Below are 21,325 nucleotides of genomic sequence, written 5' to 3'. Positions count from 1 at the left end.
TGTTCCATCCCAAGGTTCCATCCCAAGGTCGATCGCACCAATCAGAGTGGGTTCAGCAATGCCTGGTGTTGCCAGGCACCAGCCCAGGACCTATGCTCTTGGAGCACCGAACATAGGCTGGGACATCAGTGTTTCAGGCAATACAATTGCCTGAAACACTGAGAAATGCTTTGATTGGCTGTTAAGAATTAAACAGCCAATCACAGCGATCGTGGTTGCAGGAGGGTGGCGACACCCCTCAGGATGATGACACCATCTACCCAGAGGTAAGATGGCACCGGAATTTTAATGCTATCACCGCGACTTCGGTCGCAGTGTTGCATTAAAAAAATGACATAATATTCCATCCACGGTCAAATAGGCCCAGGTCACATGGATGGAATATTACGTCCAATGTCATAAAGAGGTTAACCCCTTTCCGACATCGGTCACAATAATACGCCGATGTCGGACACTCTCCCTTTGATGTGGGCTCCGGCAGTAAGCCCACATCTTTTCCATCACATGTCAGCTGACCTGTACTGCTAAAAGCTGTGGGAGGAATCGCAATCTTCCCGCCGCTGTTAACCCATTAAATGCCACTGTGAAACTGACTGCGGCATTTAACACACGTTTCCGGCAGTGCGCCGGAAATCCGCCCATCGGTGACCCCCGTCACGTGATCGCGGGTCACCGATGGGTTGGCGTGATAACCAGAGGTCTCCTGCAGACCTTTATGGTTGTGACTGCCTGATTGCTATGAGTGCTGCCCGGTGGTCGGCGCTCATAGCATGTGCATAATTCTGCTACATACAGGCGATTTGATCATCGCCTGTATGTAGCAGAGGCGACCTAGTTATGGCAGCTTCTGGTCTCCCATGACTACTGAAGCATGCCAAAAGTAAAAATAAAATAAAAATTAATTTAAAAATATAAAGAAATAAAAAAATATAAAAGTTCAAATCACCACCCTTTCACTCCATTTAAAATAAAACAATAAAAAAAAACACAAACATACACATATTTGGTATCACCACGTTCAGAATCGCCCGATCGTTCAATAAAAAAAGGATTAACCGGATCACTAAATGGCGTAGCGAGGAAAAAAGTCAAAACGCAAGAATTATGTTTTTTTGGTCGCCATGAAATTGCATTAAAATGCAATAACAGGCGATCAAAAGATCGTATCTGCACCAAAATGGTATGATTAAAAACGTCAGCTCGGCGTGCAAACATAAGCCCTCACCCAACTCGAGATCACAAAAAATGGAGACACTACGGGTATTAGAAGATGGCGCAATTTTTTTTTTTTTTTTAACAAAATTTGTAATTTATTTTTACCTATACATGTTTGGTGTGTATGAACTTGTAATGACCTGAATAATCATAATGGCAGGACAGGTTTAGCATTTAGTGAACACAGTAAAAAAGCAAAAAAAAAAAACAACTGTGGGATTGCACTTTTTTTTGCATTTTCACCACACTTGGAATGTTTTTCCCGTTTTCAAGTACAAGATATGTTAAAACCAATGGTGTTGTTCAAACGTACAACTTGTCCCGCAAAAAAACAAGCTATCACATGGCCATATTGACTGAAAAATAAAAAAGTTATGGCTCTGGGAAGAAGGGGAGCGAAAATAAAAAATCCCAAAACGAAAATACCTCCGGTCATGAAGCGGTTAATGAGCAGATAACATTTTTGACATGCATCCCCATAATTACAACTATACTTTATGTTAACACGAGTCATTTCAAGTGGCAAAAATACAGTGGCTCCACATTATCAGCATGAGCTGAATGTAGATTTGCTGCATATTTCATGATATGGCTCGAAAAGTGTGAAATCTGCAGCATATATTCAAATGCAATGCAACACAGGTCAGCTTGTGAGAATTATTTCTACAGCATATGGATGAAACTTGGCAACATAATATCCGCTTTCCCAGTACATGAATGATATTCCGCCCGAATATCCGAAAAGTCAGTTACATGTGAAGATACCTAAGGCCACGTTCTCTTGTTCAGTACTTTACATTAGTATTTGTAAACTAAAATCAGGAATGGAGCAATCAGAGGAAAAATATAACAGAAACACGTCACCACTTCCGCATTTTTCATCGACTCCCTGTTTTGGCATACAAATACGAATGTAAAATACTGACCACGTGAACATGGCCTAATGGTAATTTCAGTAGTTGTGGATGGGAGGCAACCCTACAACATTATAAATCAAGTAAACTTCTACTGCGAGGAACTGAACAACTTTAGTGTTGGTTACACAAAATACCATAATATACATACACACCAAAATAGGAGAAACAAGAAAATGAGCTTAAATTCTACTTTATTGTTAATACTAGCAGTATAGAAAAATCAGTTATCCAAAATGTCATAATTACATTTTAAGTGCAGTTAAAATTAACATATTGTTTTGGTGTTATTTTTGACAATACCATAAAAAGTAGTATATGGTTAAAAGTAGCATAATTAATGACTGCACATAGAAAAGAGAGCACAAAGTTGAGATATTGGCTTTATACTTCAACATTTGCTGAAATGTACTAATTACAATCTATTTAAGTTTATTATCAGCAGTAGAGGGAACTTTCTGAAGTCAATCTTATTACATTAATTACCCTGTAATCAAGTAAATAAAGTCAGAAAATTATCCTGTTATTTTTTGTGATTTACAAGAAAAAACAAATACAAACATTTAATTTTTGATTAAAGGTTTTCTCAATAGACATTTTTTGATAGAACACCCTTGGATGATTATGCACCGAAAGTAACATCACAGATTCAAAAACCTTGCAACCTTGCATACACATTGCATCCAAACACCCTCTCTATGGACAAATATGTTATACCAGGTAGCAAATCAGCCTTCATATTGGAGATCTCAGTTTAAGAACCACATTTTAACAGAACAGGTTTTATTAAGAAAAAATGGAATCAGACTCAGACTGATGGCTAAATGTAAGATCATCTATGGAGAAATACCGTTACCACTGCACACATTCAGGGCTTTATTTCAAAGCCTACAATGTGTATAAATGAAAGGTGCCTTTTGTTAATTTATTGCTTACAGTATTTGTGACTGTAAAATGTGGTGTCTCAGCCAGTTAGGCTGTACATTACAATAGTGTACATATAACATGCACTTCCCGTTAACGCCATGTGCTGGGATTGATTCTATTGAACTTAAAACATGTATTTTCTGATAACAGACTTTCTTAATCTGTCCTGTGACAAACTTCCTTTCAGTATTTTAGGTGCCAATTTCAATAAGATTTACAAATTACAAGAACCAATTTGACTCTGAATAATGTAAGGATAGTTTTACATTTTTGACAACAGCTTTGCTTGTTCCATCAATTCCATTTTTGCAATGGCGGAGAGATGAACTTCATCAGGACCGTCAGCAATACGGAGAGTCCGTAAGGCTGAATACCTGCAAACAAATATATTGGTTAAGTTTACACAGCAAACCCACATTTCATTTCACTTTTATTCAAAAGTAGAACAACCTAAAGTGGGTTAAAGAAAATGTACTTTGTTCTCTCTGAGATTTACCCAGGAAATGCACTTATGCCGGGCAAGTGCCAAGAAACACACTTTCCTCAAAACCCTCAAGGATAAAGAATGTGCACAGCTCATGACCTACATAGTATAAAAATACTTGAAGTATAAAAGGTTCGATGAAATAAAAAAGATCAAAATGAATACACAGAAATGTGCTCAAATTGGGTCCAAAAACAACAAAAACAGCAATGTATTGTTGGTCATTTTGCGATTGCTTTGTTGACAGTAACTTTTTTTAACTGCATATATAAACTATTGAGTGTCTTCCAAACAAAAGCAGGCTGAAGAATGGTCAGATCAGTTCTTTAAGCCGCTTCAAGCTTTTAAAAAGAAGGAAAGAAGCTACAAACTTAAGAAAAGTCAAAAAAACTGATCATACGCTCAGCAGGTCATATTGACATTGCAACATGGATTTTTGAGCACATCCTGCTTCAAGATCTGTATGAAAAGTTGCTTCAAATTCTCTTTCACTATGCCTGCTATTCATTTAAATGGAAAAGAAAAAAATTGCAGTACACAAGGTGCAGCATTTGTTTTCCTCATGTAGTAAAAGCAGCAACAGGTCAATTCTTCAGGCATTTTTTGCTTGAAAAATATTACTCCACATTTCACTGTTGAGTCAACTAATGCAGAAAGAATATGCATAACAAACATCACAACACAAAACTAAAAAAAAACTCTTTTGTGTGGGCTACAAAGATTCACATAAACAAGATTCCATTTAACATACTCCTATGTAATGAGCCCATGTGTGCTTGACTTGAAAATGCCCCTAATATGGATAAAGACATTTATACACTTTTACATATTTTAAAGACATTAGCAGCATCAGACTGACAGTAATGCAGCTCTGGCTTGGGCTTGTTCCATCAAATAGTTACAGCTCAACTTGTGCAAAAGGCTTTTCTACCAGTAGGCTTCTGTAACAAAGTTCCCCAAAGCTCTTTTTTTATTTATTTTTTTAAGTTCTGTATTTTCCGGTGTATAAGACAAGTGGGTGTATAACTTTTCAAGTTAAAATATAAAATCTTCTTAAAAGTCGCGGGTCTTCTTATACGCTGTGTGTCATCTTACAGGGCGGGTGAGACCAATCTGCACATGATGGGAGGAGTAGTCCCGGTGACGAAGGGAGGGGTGTCTCACAGGGAAGGTGTAAGTGGAGTATCCCCCTATTACCTCATTGTGGCAGCGATGCTCTCTGCGGGTCTTTGTGCTGGGGGCAGTGGCTCCTCTTTCAGCAGTGTGGGAGCGCTGTGCTTGGGGCGGCGGTGGCTCTTTGTGCAGTGTTGATGCTCCGCTGGCATTTCCTCAAAGCTCGGAGGCCCTGGCAGCTCCATTTTTGCGATGCGGTGGCCTCCGGGAAAATGGCTGCTGGGGGCGGAGCATGCTCAGTTTCAGATCTTGTCTCCCGAGATCTCGGGACGAGATCTGAATCTGAGCATGCGCCGCCCCAGCGGCCATTTTCCCGGAGGCCACAACATCGCAGCAATGGAGCTGCCGGGGCCTTTGGGCTTTGAGGAAATGCCAGCGGAGCTCCAACGCTGCACAAAGAGCCACCACCGCCCCCAGCACAGAGCCCTCACGCTTCACAAAGAGGAGCCGCCGCCCCCAGCACAGAGTCCCGCAGGGAGCATCGCTGCCACAATGAGGTAATAGGGGGGATACTCCACTTCCACCTTCCCTGTGAGACGCCCCCTCTCTTTGTCGTCGGGACCAGTCCCCCCACCATATGCACATTGGTCCGCACCCATCCTATAAGACGACACCCGGCGTATAAGACGACCCCCGACTTTTAAGAAGATTTTCAGGGCTAAAAGGTTGTCTTATACCCTGGAAAATACGGCACATATATGCATATGTAAATGTACAGCCACTTACATAAAAGCCAGTGGAAAGTCCTGACATACTCCAGCTCCTCCGAATACTTGGATTGCCCGGTCAGCCACTTGGCATGCCATTCTAGGTGCTACAACTTTAATCATTGCAATCTGCAGTGAAAGGAAAACAATGAGCATCACAAAACTATACAATACACAGAATAAGAACACAATATGACTTTTTTCCAGAAGGATTTCTAAATAGGGATGATCTTAGGGTACCGCATACTGGCCAAGCTCCCAGGGGCATCAGTTCCTTGACTCTCTTCCCCAACAAAAGATGGGACCTTTGGCAGTAGACAGATAGGGGAGAAGGAAAAAAAAATGTAGTCCTGAACATTTTTCATTTAAGTGCTCATCTCAAAAGAACAGTCCAGCTGTTTAAAAGGTGTAAAACTTACACTATTTACTCATTTTAAAAGTTATTCCCAACTTCATTTATCCGGCGATATTGTCAAATAGTACTAGGAATCACTGGCGTAGCTAGAGCTTTTGCCGCCCAGGGCTGTTCAAGAGTTTGCCCCCCCCCCCCCATTGCCATCACTCAACGCCGGGCACCGCCCCCTCGGCGCTGTTTACCCATTAAATCCGGCGCCTGCGCTGTGTATCGCTGTTTGGTGCAGGCGCAGAGAGCTCTGGCTGTCTGACGTCACAGCCAGGCTTGCAGACTGCGCCTGTGCGGCCGCCCACCTTGATAATCCCAGCCCCGCAGTGTGTTATGCATTATGCAGAGTGCGGGGCTTGGATTCACAAGCAGGGCGGCCGCACAGGCGCAGTGTCCAGCATTGCCCCAGTGTGTCCAGCAATCTGCCCCAGTGTTCAGCATTGCCCCAGTGTGTCCAGCAATCTGCCCCAGTGTCCAGCATTGCCCCCAGTGTGTCCATCAATCTGCCCCAGTGTCCAGCAATCTGCCCCAGTGTTCAGCATTGCCCCAGTGTGTCCAGCAATCTGCCCCAGTGTGTCCAGCATTGCCCCAGTGTGTCCAGCAATCTGCCCCAGTGTTCAGCATTGCCCCAGTGTGTCCAGCAATCTGACCCAGTGTCCAGCATTGCCCCCAGTGTCCAGCATTGCCCCCAGTGTCCAGCAATCTGCCCCAGTGTCCAGCATTGCCCCCAGTGTGTCCAGAAATCTGCCCCAGTGTTCAGCATTGCCACCAGTGTGTCCAGCAATCTGACCCAGTGTCCAGCATTGCCCCCAGTGTGTCCAGCAATCTGCCCCAGGGTCCAGCATTGCCCCCAGTGTGTCCAGCAATCTGCCCCAGTGTCCAGCATTGCCCCCAGTGTGTCCAGCAATCTGCCTCAGGGTCTCCAGCATTGCCTCAGTGTGTCCAGCATTGCCCCCAGACAGTGTGTCCAGCAATCTATCTGCCCCAGTGTGTCCAGCAATCTGCCCCAGTGTGTCCAGCATATTACCCCCAGTGTGTCTGAGTCAGACATAAAGAAAAAAAAAAAGTAAAATCCTCACCTCTCCCGTTCCCAGCGCAGGTCCAGTGCACTCAGCGTCTCTCTGGCTCTGCAACGCTCAGGACAGAGAGGCTGAGCGCGCAGTGATGACGTCATCGCACCCTCTGCCCTGAGACGTCGCAGAGTCAGAGGGCGCCGAAGACGCTGCAGCTGCCGCAGGAACCAGGAGAGGTGAGTATTAGAACGGGGGTCCAATGCCAGCGCTGTAGAAGGGGGGCCCATCGGGGGGGGCCCTAGTCGTGGCGGCGGTCGGCGCCGCCCGAAGATTTAAAGGGCCCGCGTCTCTCTTTTTTTTTTCTTCCTCCTCCTCCTCTCTGGGTCGGACCCGCCCCCGGCATTGTGCCGCTCGGGGCGGCCCGCCCCCCCTGCACCCCCCTTCCTATGCCACTGCTAGGAATCAACAAGCTCTTTTGCAATTATAAAAATTTGCACCAGTCTAGCGATATTAATACTTGTTTACAGCTTGCTGCCTAGAAATCAGACCTCCGCTGCCGTTTAGTTTGTAAGCATTGTGCTGAAGCTTGCTAGAAAAAGGAGGTAAGGGCATGGTACAACAATCAGCTTCAGTCAGAGAGTGTGTAATACAGCTCTGGCAAAAATTAAGAGACCACTGCACAGTTTTATAAAAATCACCTTCTCTACATGTCTGACAGCCATTCCATTCCAGTGTCAGTTGAATTCCAACCAGAGTACACCTCATTCTGCTTCATGTGCTTCTGATTAGGTGATCACCTGACCCAAATCTTATTTAACGAAGGAAAGTATAAAAAACACTGCTGTAGTGTTCACAATCCTCTTGCAATAGGAAAAGCTGGATGGCAAAACAAGTGCTAGTAATATCCCAAAAGCAACAGGAATGAAAAAATAACTTTTAACCATGCCAAAGGAGATGAAAAGAAAAGTATTGAGTGAGGAAAAGAAGGGCTTAATTCTGGCTTTACTTGCGGAGGGACACAGTGAGCGTCATGTTGCCTCCATCCTTAAATTTTCCTAGACGGAGGTCCATTACAACGAGGTCAAGCAGCAGACATTGGGGACAACAAAGCTACAGACCGGCAGAGGGCGAAAACGACTCCACTGACCGGGATGACTGTCATCTTATTTGAATACCACTCAGCAACCACCGGATGACATCAAGTGACCTACAAAAGGAATGGCAAATGGCTGCTGGGGTGAAGTGCATGGCAAGAACAGTTTGTAACAGGCTCCTAGAGGCAGAACTAAAGTCATGTAAAGCTAGAAAAAAGCCTTTCATCAATGAGAAGCAAAGGAGAGCCAGGCTGAAGTTTGCCAAAGACCATAAGGATTGGACTATAGAGGACTGGAGTAAGGTAATCTTCTCTGATGAGTCTAATTTTCAGCTTTGCCCAATCCCTGGTAGTCTATTGCTTAGACGGAGACCTGGAGAGGCGTACAAGCCACAGTGTCTTGCACCCACTGTGAAATTTGGTGGAGGAACATTGATGATCTGGGGATGCTTCAGCAGGGCTGGAATTGGGCAGGTTGTTCTTTGCGAAGAATGTATGAATCAAGCCGCATACAAGGTTATCCTGGAAAAACAGTTCCTTCTGCTCAGGCAATGTTCCCCAACTTTGAGGAATGGTTTTTCCAGCAGGACAATGCACCATGCCACACAGCTAGGTCAATCAAGGTGTGGATGAAGGACCACCACATCAAATCCCTGTCAGGGCCAGCCCAATCTCCAGACCTAAACCCCATTGAAAACCTCTGGAATGTAATCAAAAGGAAGATGGATTGTCACAAGCCATCAAAAAAAGAAGAACTGCTTACATTTTGTGTGCCAGGAGTGGCATAAGGTCACCCAAAAGCAGTGTGAAAGACTGGTGGAAAGCATGCCAAGACGCATGAAAGTTGTGATTAAAAAACATGGTTATTCCACAAAATATTGCTTTCTGAACTCTTCGCGAGTTAAAACATTAGTATTGTTGTTTCTATATGATTATGAACTTGTTTTTTGGCATTATTTGAGGTCTGCAAGCAATGCATTTTTTGTTATTTTGAACATTTCTCATTTTCAGAAAATAAATACAAAATGTATTGCTTGGAACTTTGGAGACATATTGTCAGTAGTTTATAGAATAAAAGAACAATTTACATTTTACTCAAAAATATACCTATAAAGAGAAAAATCAGACAAACTGAAAATTTTGCAGTGGTCTCTTAATTTTTGCCAGAGCTGTGTATATGCGTATATTATATATATATATATATATATATATATATATATATATATATATATACACATATATATATATATATATATATATATATATATATATATATATATATATATATATATATATATATATATATATATATAGTGGCAGTTGTGGTCAGTCTCCAAGGTACTGGTGCTGTAAAGTAGGGATCCAAGAAGTATCGTTTCTCCTTGCGGAGAGTGACATATTAAGAATGTCGAGATGAAGAGACTTGAGGCCGCAATGCTCCTCTGGGAAATATGCAAATTGTCTCTTCAGAGAGGAAGAGGACTAGAACTCTAGTCCCACCTATTGGAAGTAGCAATCCTAACAGTCAATGTCGACCCTGTAACGAGCCTTGTCACATGACTTAGGATAATAGCCAAACCAGAATCTCAATTTGCAGACACTGTGTTTCGGGGTACTGCCCCTCGTCAGTGCAAAGTGGAGATCTGGTTTGGCTGAGCGAGAGGCGTCTGACCGGGATCCAAGAATTAAAAAAGCTTTCAAGAACAAGCTAAAATTTAATGAGCGGTAAATTGAAAACTGCTTTTATTTACAAGCACTATTTGACAATACCCATTTATAAAGATGGGAATAACCACTTAAAAATGGTTGTCCATTACTGTGACAACCGTTCTCAATCCCTAGGTTACCTCCTTGTAAAAATAATAACACCTACACATTGCCGTTCAAAAGGAGTCGTCAGTGGTTCTCTCAGGGGGATCGTGCAATGTATTCATGTAATAATGTGCTGATACAGATTGTGGTTCTGGTGCTGTATTTCTGGACTGTTGGTTGTTCTGGTGATATATTCATGTACTGTTGGTGATTCTGGGGTTGTATTTGTGTACCAATTGTGCTTCTGGTGCTTTATTCCAGTACTGATTGTAGTTCTTTTAATGCATTTCTGTACTGATGGTGATAGAGATAGTCTATTTCTGCATTTTTGGTAGTTTTGGTGCTGTATTCCTGTACTTATGATGGTTCTGATCATGTATTTATGTACTGATGGTGGTTGTGATACTGTATTTCTGTACGGTTAGTTCTGGTGCTGTGTTTCTGGAAGGTTATTAGTTCTGTTCTTGTATGCATGTAACAATCCATAACTAGTCAGATAACGTGATACACGGCTGCGTGAATAAAGTATTGTGACGCCTGACAAGTTTAGGGTTCCTACATCTATATTTATGGTAGGATTGGGCATGATACAGTGCTTTAGTTTTATAATGAATTCTCCTAAGTGTGTGTAATATACTCACTGCGAGGATTTGGATCCACTTTCCTGTTCCAGTGATCATTCCATGACCACATGTATGAGATTCTACTTACAGTTACATGCTGACTAGCTTCTCTTCTTGCTTTGTTCAGTGAAGCACGGGCTGTAGTTTTTCACTGAACATTGAGCGAAATAGGGAGAGAAACTAGTTGGCACATAACTAGACATGCAAATTGCAAGTGATCAGTCACATGTCTAATATTCAAACCACTTAAGCTGTGTATAGAAGAGGGGGCATCAAATTTACATTTCTTAGTGTGTAGGAAAACCCAGAGCCGCTTCTGGTATTGTTCATATTATTTGCAGAATTGTGCTTCCACTTAATTTAGGTATTATTGGTGTTGTTACAAATATTCTGGTAATCCAGTGGCATAAAGTCAGGGGGTGATAAGACATACAGTATGATCAGGGGTTGTTTTCAAGAATAACGTTTAACTTACACAATGTAATATTTAGAGCTCACACAATTCACAGTTACAATGAGAACCATATCCTGTACCTCTTTTCGAGCTTTAGCACTGCCAATCGTATCTATGGCTTTTGCTGCTCTCAGTGTCAGCAATCTGGCTTGTTCAATTGCAATGCGACTCTCTGCTATCCAGTGTGCAACCACTTCCTGTGTAAAGACAAACACAGACCACAATGGTTTATATACGTGCATGACCGGTAAACTAATTTACAAAGGTCAACACAAAGTATATGACTAGAAAGCAAACAAAGCTTATTAAAGGAAACCACAACTATCACTTCATTTATCTTGCTGTGCCATCTGTTTACTTTTCCTTAAAATGATTTTCCAAAGTTTACTTTCTTACACCATAGGGGTTCAGAAGGTTATAAATATACCGAGCTTCACTCACGCTCTGCAGGTCCAGCATTGCCCCTGAACTTTGTCGACAGGATGCAGCGGTGACATTATAGCACATGACCAATGTAGCCAATCACAGCTCTCCGCAGTGATTCTGAGCTAGATCTGGAAGCAGCAGTGATGTACTATAGTTGTGAAGTCATTGCTGCAGCCTGTCAACAAAGAACAGGGGCAGTGGTGAAGAGATAGAGCATGGCATGATAAATGAAGTCCTATAGAAAATATTGTTTCCTGCAATGAGCAGTAGTTTTGCTTTCTAGTAAAAATAAAATAATCCATTTGAAGGACTTTGGTCCAGCAGCCAAGTCAGTATTCCAAGACTGGTGGATGGGAGCCCTGCAAATCACATCTCACCTGATGCCATCTGCAGACACTCTTGATAAGTCGGGCCTGCATGACATCATCATGACAAAAGCACAAACACAGGATGCCTGGCTAATCTAAAGAGGACCAGCAGCACTCCCGTTCAGCGGTCACGGTTTACTGAACTGGCTGGTGGACCAGAGTCCTGCAAATAGATTTTCTCATTTCTTATTTTTAATGACTACTACTGAATTTAGCTGACCTGGTTTCCTTATAAATTCTCATTATTAAATACTGTTCTGCTCATCATTAGCATTAGACTGAACACAGCATTATACGATGTGGGGGTGGGGGTATATACAAGAGTAAAGTGTCTCTTCGTTTGTGGGGTTTTTTTTTATTATAAGTGAATAGGTAGAGAAGACCTGGTTGAATGGCCACAATGGTTGCCAGACGTTGTGCAGCTGGATCTTTTCCTTTGGACTGTTCTGAAAAATTTACCATATTCAAGAAAGACGTACACAGTTGATAACATGATCATAATTCAACTATTACCTATTTCATTTATATAACTACTTCTGCACTCCCCCGTATACAGTTCACCATAGAGACCACCAGTTGTACATATCAAAATTGGGCTTCTAAATGATTAAAATATGCCCCCAGATGTGTGATCAGCCTGTGGGTACTCGCAAATCTATAACACTACAATTCTTCTTACATGACTATACAACTTTTTCCCAAAAGTTGTTCTCTGAGCAGCCCTGGCACACATAAGCTGAAGAGCGCTCTCAGCTGCTCCAATGGTCCTCATGCAGTGATGTATGCGTCCAGGTCCAAGGCGACCTTGGGCAATCTCAAAACCTCTGCCCTCTCCTGAAAAAGAAAAAGAGCTGAAGTGGCACATATTTAAAGAAAATAAGATGAGTTGGCATAAAAATCCTGCATGTTTAGCACAACCTGTGACTTAAAAATATTTGCGCCCCAATGATGGCATATTGTCATTCAGAATATTCCACTTAAATGTCATCCACATAAGTCAAGAGGAAGGAAAGTGCACAGTGTACGGACTAGCTGCCTTTTACATGGAGATATGCAGGTTACGCAAACATTAATCTACTGCAATGAAATGCCTTCAGTCTGATGTTTGCTGTACTTGTCAAGGCGCCAACATTGCCATAATATCAAAGAAGTTCACAATCATTTTAAATTTCACAAAATTAGAAGACTTGGCAAAGAGGGCAAACAAATAGTGACACTCCGCTGCATAAGTATGTACCCCCCCCCCATCCCTAATAAGTCACAGCACATTCAGTAGCTGGACTCACAAAACAGGTTGGTAAGAAGACTTAGCTGGTTAATAAGCAGAGTTTCTCAGCTGGATCTCTGACTTTTTTGGCCACAAGAGATGTCACCAGAGAGCTGGGATCAGGCTTACAGAAGTATGTGGATGTCAAACAGGGTGATTCAGGACCCTCCAAATTTACAGGCTCTATGTGTTAAGAGAGAATGCAGCTGCAGGGCGAGTCATTTTAGAGAACAGACCATGCTGGATAGAGTCGAGGCCTCAGTGTAACAGAAAACCATCTCCTACAGAAGGAGTGTAAAGATTATACAGGTCTGAGTACTCTATAACCTATCCAACATTATATAAGTGTAAAACTACAACCCTCATTGTTACAAACTAGTGTGAGTAGATTATATCACAGTTATAAGTTCTATGATGTCCATCCAAATAAAGCATTTATAAATCTACACAACAAAAAGGAAAAGCAATTAAGAACATGTGGGACACTGATGTAAGTCATTCAGTTTACAGGAAACACTTAATGAAAGGCAGATAATGTTACACTTTGTATCTGCACTGTTTGTTTTGATAGTATCAAAACACATAGAAAATACAGCGCACATACCCCAATCATACATGGCGCCTGCACGCACGCACACATTTATCATTTGTAAAAACACCACCTGCTTCTTAATTCACTTGAAGTAACTACTACAGGTGGCAGGATTTTAGATTTGGTTCCCTGTACACAATTGGGGGATTTTAGCAGAATCTAATCTGATATCCTATCAGGCTCTTCAAAAACAAAGGAAGCGACATTAGGGCTGTTCAGTGAAGGGGGATTTCCAGAATAAAGTCTAGGACTTAGCTGCCTTTTCATACTGGAATGATAAAAAACTTCTGTGGTGTTATAAATTGCAGCAAACACAAAGATAGCAGAACAAATCAACAATAGTGGAAAAAACAGGCCATGCTCCAAAAGTGCCTAAATCCTGTACAATACTAACTACTTACCCAGAATTAGATTAGTTACAGGGACTCTCACGTTTTGGAAATGCACTTCAAAATGCCCTCCATGATGGGTATCTGCAAATATAATTGTTTAAAGCTAGTAAAAACAATTTGTGATAAAACTGAATAAGGATCACAAATCAGGTTGTCAGCGGTATCCCTTCTATAAAAGATCAGCAATTCGGAGTAATGACTTATATTCCAATTTCATTTCCCACATTCATGTTTAATACATGTATTTCTTCAGTTGCTGTCACTTCGATACCCACTTGATGGGAATATAATATTATTTGCTTTGCGTTAGGAGCAAGTTTGGTAATAACCCTGTAGAAATGTGTCAAGTTCCAAAAACCTTCCGCCACTGTTCTGGTTGTAGACAACTTTTCTGTACAGCTATGTTTTGCTTGTATTCCGGTTTTAAACTCACGTATAAAAGGAGCAATATACTGTACAGTTCGGACCAGAAATATTTGGACAGTGACAAGTTTTGGCATTTTAGCTGTTGACCAAAATATATTCAAGAATCATTATGGAATATGGAGGCAGTGTAATAGCATGGGCATGCATTGCTTCCAGTTGCATCGGCTCACTAGTGTGTATTGATGTGACTAAAGGCAAAAGCAGCTGGATGAATTCTGAAGTGTACATGGTGATACTTTCTACTCAGATTCAACCAAATGAAGCACAGTTGATTGGACCATGCTTCACAGTGCTGACAGACAATGACCAAAATCATACTGTAAAGGCAACTCAGGAGTTTAACCCCTTCACGGCTTGCGCTGTACATGTACGGCGCATGTTGGGTCTCCCCCTTTGATGTAGGCTCCAGCAATGAGCCCACATCTTTCTGGCAGATGTCACCTGATTTCGACAGCTGACATGCCCCCTAACAGCCGCGGGTGGAATCATGATCCACCCGTGGCTGTTAAAATGTTCAATGCTGCTGTCAATCTCTAACATTTAACATGGTCGCGCCGGAAGCGCGTCACTAACCCCACCCATCGGTGCCCATGTCACCTGACCACGAGATGCCGATGGGTTGAAATGAAAACCCAACGTCTGCAGAAAACCCCTGTGGTTGTTATTGCCGGAATTGCCAAATAGCTATGAGCACCAACCAGTGGTCAGAATTAAGTTTGGTTTTTATTTTGGGTTGACGCAACATTGCAATAAAATGCAAATAACAACCAACCAAAATAGTATTAATAAAAATGTCAGCTCAACAAGCAAAAAAAAGGCTTCACCTAGCTAATTGATCTCGAAAAAAAAATATATTTTTCTTTCAACAAACTTTGGAATTTTTTTTCACCAAAAAAATCATGGGGTGCATTAAAACAGATCTGGATACACAGGATGAGAGCATTATACTGCCGCTGCACAAATCCCTGGTCAGACTGCACATGGAGTACTGTGGACAGTTTTGGGCACCGATGCTCAGGAAGGATATAATAGAACTAGAGCGAGTACAAAGGAGGGCAACGAAATTAATAAAGGGGATGGGGAAACTATAATACCCAGAGAGATTAGCAAAATTAGGATTATTTAGTCTAGAAAAAAGACGACTGAGAGGCGATCTAATAACCATGTATAAGTATACAAGGGGACAATATAAATATCTCTCTCAGGATCTGTTTATACCAAGGAAGGTGACGGTTACAAGGGGGCATTCTCTGCGTCTGGAGGAGAGAAGGTTTTTCCACCAACATAGAAGAGGATTCTTTACTGTTAGGGCAGTGAGAATCTGGGATTCCTTGCCTGAGGAGGTGGTGATGGCGAACTCAGTCGAGGGGTTCAAGAAAGGCCTGGATGTCTTCCTGGAGCGTAACAATATTGTATCTTACAGTTATTAGGTTCTTTAGAAGGACGTAGATCTGGGGACCTATTCTGATGGAATATAGGCTGAAATGGATGGACTAATGTCTTTTTTTTGCCTTGCTAACTAGGTTACCACTTAAATAAAAAAGAACCTATACATGTTTGGTATCTACAAATTCGCAATGTAGAATCACAGTGGCAGGTCAGTTTTAACATTTGGTGAACATGGTATAAAAAAATAAAAAACAATTGTAAAATTGCATTTTTTTTTGCAATTTCACTGCACTTGGATTTTTTTCCCGTACACTATATGGTAAAACCATCGGTGTCATTCAAAAGTACAACTCGTCCTGCAAAAATACAAGCCCTCACATGGCCATATGGATGGAAAAATAAAAAAAAGTTATGTCTGTGGGAAGAAGGGGAGAAAAAAACAGAAACGGAAAATGACCCGGGGGTGAAAGGATTAAGGCAAAGAAATGCAATATTCTGCAATGGCAGAGTCAATCACCATGTTTCAACCCCATAGAGCAGAGGTCCCCAACCTTTTTTGCACCAGGGACCGGCTTTAAGCAACACCAGTTTTCCATGGCCCGGTGGGGGTGGGGCAGGGGCGGGGTTTTGGTCATATGGGGGTGGGGTTATGGAGGGATGGAGCTTAGTGCATACTTATCATATAATTATGACATTTATAATGAGGGCTGGATTTGTTCTTTTTCTTTCGCTCCTTGACAGTTTCCTGATCATTCCATAACATTTCCTCCGGCACGGCGGTGCGGATGTAGCAGACCTGTGTTAGTCATTGATCATGTGCTCTCAAGAGAAGTTATCGGTCCACACTGCACTGATAAAAGTACCACAAAGCTTTAGCATGAGGCCAGATGTAGCAGAGAGGAATGTGTCACTTGTAGATTTCATACACAGAGTGATTCATTTGTCGGGTTTATGAAACACTGAACACAGATGTAGCAGAGCTGATGGTGTCACAGCAGAGTACATTCATTAATGATTAATGAATGTACTCTGCTGTGACACCATCAGCTCTGCTACATCTGTGTTCAGTGTTTCAGAAACCCGACAAATGAATCACTCTGTGTATGAAATCTACAAGTGACACATTCCTCTCTGCTACATCTGGCCTCATGCTAAAGCTTTGTGGTACTTTTATCAGTGCAGTGTAGACCGATAACTTCTCTTGAGAGCACATGAGTAACAAACAGTAAATAACAAACTCAGCTCTGCTACATCAGTAAAAAACCAATTGATTAATGATTAATCAATTGGTTTTTTACTGATGTAGCAGGGCGGAGTTTGTTATTTATTAAGTTTCATGGCCACTTCATGAAATCCTATCAACAAAAAAATATTCAGCACTGCTACATATACCCCAGCTCCCCACACATGGACCCTGCACAGCCGCCGGTAATACCTTCATTCAGAGGGGCCCAGCCCGCTGTTCCCGCACACACGCACAGGCACCCATGGTGACTCCGGAAATACATGGCGGGCTGTGGAAGCCGCCCGCCCTGCTCGTACAGCGGGAGATGGGAGGAGGGAGTGGCGGATGAGGGGGAGGAGACTTCTGCCCGAACTCCACGGCCGCCCACCAAAGGGGGAATGACGAACGCTGCGGCGCTGCAGTGTGACAGAATGGAGGCCGCACAACCGGCGTGGTTAGCCGCTTAAGTAGCTGTCAGCGGCGCCGCGGACCGGCTGATAAACCCCAACGGCCCGGTCCTGGTCCGCGGACCGGCGGTTGGGGACCTCTGCCATAGAGAATGCATTTCACATGCTTAGGACAACTTAAGACAGAAAGACCCACAAACAAGGAACAACTGAAGTTAGCTCCAGTAAAGGAATAAAAAGCATCACAAAGGAGGAAACCCAGAGTTTGGCGACATCCATAGCTTCCAGACATCAGGCAGTCATTACCTGCTATGGATTCGCCACAAAGTATTAAAAATGAACATTTTATTTATGGTAAAGTTAGTTTGTCCAATTACTTTTGAGCCCCTGAAATGAGGAGGATTTGTAGAAAAATGGTTGCAATTCCTAAATGTGTCACAGGATTTTTTTTTCAACCACTTTAATTAAATCTGAAAGTCTACACTTCAATTACATCTTAGTGGTTTAATTTTAAATTGAAAAAAATTAAATACATTGTCATACAAAGCCCAAATTATGAAGATTCAATTACCAATTACAGTCCAAATATTTCTGGACCTAACTGCAGGTACATTTTGAGGTCTGTTCACATTGAGTTTATTGGAGCAATTCAGTTTGAGACATTTTCTCATAATAGATCAAATGGAAGCAACCATGACAAAATATCCTATTTAAATCACATTTTTTTGTTACATGCATTTGAAAAGATGGCATTTTTAATTTTCATAATAAGATTAGTATTACAAATAGTATTACTCCTTCAAGCAGGCGACTACAGAGGTGCCAAAACACAGAGGGCGCTCTCCATTCCTATGTTGAAGCCACCATATGGGGCTGCCAGGACTAGGAGAGGAATACTAAAAAGTGGGCACATTTCAACAATAGAGCATGGTAGTACATGAAATTATGCAACATTCCATATAGAATAGAATATATCTTTGAGCTGCTGAACATCCCCTAATTCTAAACATAAAGTTGTGTACAGCATTGTTCTGGATTACATTACCTTCATATCCAAACACTTTTAGTGCTCTGACCAGCTCTACACCTTTCGTGTCCATTGGAACAAGGATCATGCTGTGCTGCTTATATCTGAAAAATATGGTTACATAAAGGTTCACAAGATGTAACAAATATAGTTCATATGGAGTCAGACATTGACATACTTGTCACACCCAAACTCAAATGGAACACCTTATACATTTGTATACAAGACCAGGTCTCTATATAAATCTATAAATCATACTTCTAGCACAGATTTCACCATTTTCATTTTAGATTGCAAAAAAAAAAAGTTTGCAGCCTTGGTGTAGCTAAAGGTTCAGCGAACTGTTCCATCATATCGGTTACAATCCCCCACACCTCGCCCCATGCAGAATGACAGCTCTTGATTTCTAGGCCCTGATTCATCAAAGCTTTCACAACAAAGAACTGGTGTAACAGCCACTCTAGGGGATTCACATACATTTACCTGGTGTCCCTATATACTGTCTTATGGGCAACCATTACCTCCTAGCCTCCTGATGAACCTCATGTTACATGGTGGAAACACATTGATGCAGTAACCAACCTTTAGTAGTAAGTCTAAGTAGTAGACCTTTAGTACTAAGTCTTTCCTTCAATGAGGGGGTAATATTCATCAGTAACTTTACTTGAATTTGGTCCGTTTCTTTCCTATCGCTATAGTATTATGGCTCATTATTATATTAATAGCCTTATCAGGTTCTGTGGATTAGTTGGGGTATAGTCAACATCGTGTGGGGTGCCATTATGAAACTTAGCTGTAAAAAAAACCTCTGCTGCTTAGGATCAATTAGATTTAGGGCACTACAGGGACATTACAGGCATCTAGCCCCTACTCCCTTTCACAATTTAGAAAGGTTTTAATTGTGTCCCCTGCCTTTAGTGTGAACCTCTTTCAGGGGTTTTTAAATGTCATCATTAAATAAAGGTTCATTGTCTTAATTATCTGATTTATCAGAGGGGATCCATTTTTCTATTGCATTCCAATTTCTAGTACACTCGCATCATACATCAATTTTTCTGCGATACAGCTGAACTACAAGTAGAGATTTTACAAAGCACCACATGTGAATATCCCTAATGTAGCGATGCAGGAGAAAATGGAAAACAGAATACCGGTAAGTGGAGCTCTGAGATTTTTTTAAAAGTATTTAACCAATTTAATTTTATTTCTTTTTCTTTAGAAATCTTTTTTGCACTTTTCACACTGGCTTCTAGGGCCATATTAAACTCTTATTTCCAGCTCTTTCTTGAAGACTCTTCAGAAGTATTATCATGGGGAGATAACGGATCACACATGATCCATTGTTTATAGTAGGATATATAACAGCTCCAACTCCTTTCACAATGCCCTTTGTACAAGTGAGCTTTCTGAAAGAACATAAAGGAGGAGTCTAAAATATCCCTAGTGGCTAATGTACAGATTGCAAGATTCATATATATTTATTTAATTTTTTATACACATCAAAAACTTATATTTATCATGAAAATCAGATTTCAAACAGTTGCTCGTTTTCTGATAACACAAGGTGTTTGCGATTCTCTGCTTCCTTTTACATTTGACTTTTTCCACGGATAAGAATGTTAACTATCAGACATGAATGGTATATCACACGGATTACTCCTGGTAGAGTGCCGGGGTCCCATCAGAACATTTTTTATACAGAGGAGCTGTTGCTCTTAACATATACCTGGAGGATGAGACATTTTCTGTTTTACCCATTACAATCGCTATTTTGCAATTAGAGTTTCCAGCACCTATAGAAGAGGGAAAAAAAAAAGACACAAATTCGGCAAGTCATCAAAATAGGTTTCAAGATGGATTTTTATAAAACTTTGCTTTTATGATCATGTCAATTCTATCATACAACATCATTAAGGCAAGATGACCCACATGTTCTAACCAGATTATTTCTATAATGGAAATAAAGTTCACTAATATGGCTCAAAACATGCTTTTCACGTACATGTCTTATTAATCATTTGCTTCCCATAAAAGGATATTTGCTTGGTTATCAATACATGACATTTTTAAATTAGATTATTTTTGGAACCAATTTGTATAAAAATAAATCTAAAAAAATATATATTAAAATGATTAAGAGGCTGGAATATGGTTTACTGAAAGTGGAGAATTAGCACAATTCTCCATTGCAGATCTCAGCTACACCAGCTGAATTCTTGTAAGTAGGATGTTCGTATTATAAGAAAAGCCAGATTCTTAAATGTTTACACATTCCATAATCATAAAAAGCGACAACGGGAGGAAAACATTATTGAAGAACTACTGGCTTAATGGTCTATCCATCAAGGAAAACACCACACTATTGACCAGGGTCAATAACTAAAATAACAAAAAAGAGTGGCTTCAGAACAACTCTGTGACCATTCTTGACTGGCCCAGCCAGAGCCCTGACTTAAACCCAATTGAGCTTCTCTGGAGAGACCTGAAAATGGCTGTCCACCAACGTTCACCATTCAAGCTGACGGAACTGGAAAGGATCTGCAAGGAAGAATGGCAGAGAATCCTCAAATCCAGGTGTGAAAAACTTGTTGCATCATTACCAAGACTCATGGCTGTACTAGCTCAAAAGGGTGCTTCTATTCAATACTGAGCAAAGGGTCTGAATACTTATGACCATGTGATATTTCAGTTTTCCTTTTTTAATAAATTTGCAAAAATGTCTACATTTCTGGGTTTTTTTCAGTCAAGATGGGGTGCAGAGTGTACATTAATGAGAAAAAATGAACTTTTTTTGAATTTACCAAATGGCTGCAATGAAACAAAGTCGGAATACTTTCCATACCCACTGTATATCCTTTGTTTGCTCAGTGTACTTTTAACAATATTTGCCCTGAGTTCTGAATTTTATACATTAATATTTTTGATGTATTAATATTTTGTTTTTTATATGCCTTTGCTGCTGCAGGAAAAACTCCTAAGAGATGTATG

At 41.1% G+C, this 21,325-nt stretch overlaps 1 protein-coding gene across 1 annotated transcript in view; it reads right to left on the bottom strand.

The window, feature by feature from the left end:
* Nucleotides 1–2,306: 2,306 nt before the first annotated feature.
* Nucleotides 2,307–21,325, bottom strand: part of ACAD11 (acyl-CoA dehydrogenase family member 11) — a 106,957-nt gene continuing 87,938 nt past the window's right edge. The window contains exons 14-20 of the mRNA XM_077269055.1: nucleotides 20,064–20,130; nucleotides 18,356–18,441; nucleotides 13,873–13,944; nucleotides 12,292–12,446; nucleotides 10,899–11,015; nucleotides 5,440–5,549; nucleotides 2,307–3,430 (exon numbers count right to left, since the gene is read on the bottom strand). Coding sequence (XP_077125170.1) covers nucleotides 3,319–3,430; nucleotides 5,440–5,549; nucleotides 10,899–11,015; nucleotides 12,292–12,446; nucleotides 13,873–13,944; nucleotides 18,356–18,441; nucleotides 20,064–20,130 — 719 coding nt within the window. The 3' untranslated portion in view covers nucleotides 2,307–3,318. The remainder of the gene's footprint in view (nucleotides 3,431–5,439; nucleotides 5,550–10,898; nucleotides 11,016–12,291; nucleotides 12,447–13,872; nucleotides 13,945–18,355; nucleotides 18,442–20,063; nucleotides 20,131–21,325) is intronic.

Source organism: Ranitomeya variabilis, chromosome 6 (genome assembly GCF_051348905.1).
Source record: "Ranitomeya variabilis isolate aRanVar5 chromosome 6, aRanVar5.hap1, whole genome shotgun sequence".
Taxonomy (NCBI): domain Eukaryota; kingdom Metazoa; phylum Chordata; class Amphibia; order Anura; family Dendrobatidae; genus Ranitomeya; species Ranitomeya variabilis.
Note: the sequence above shows the minus strand (reverse complement) of the source record. Positions and strands in the feature narration are given on the sequence as shown.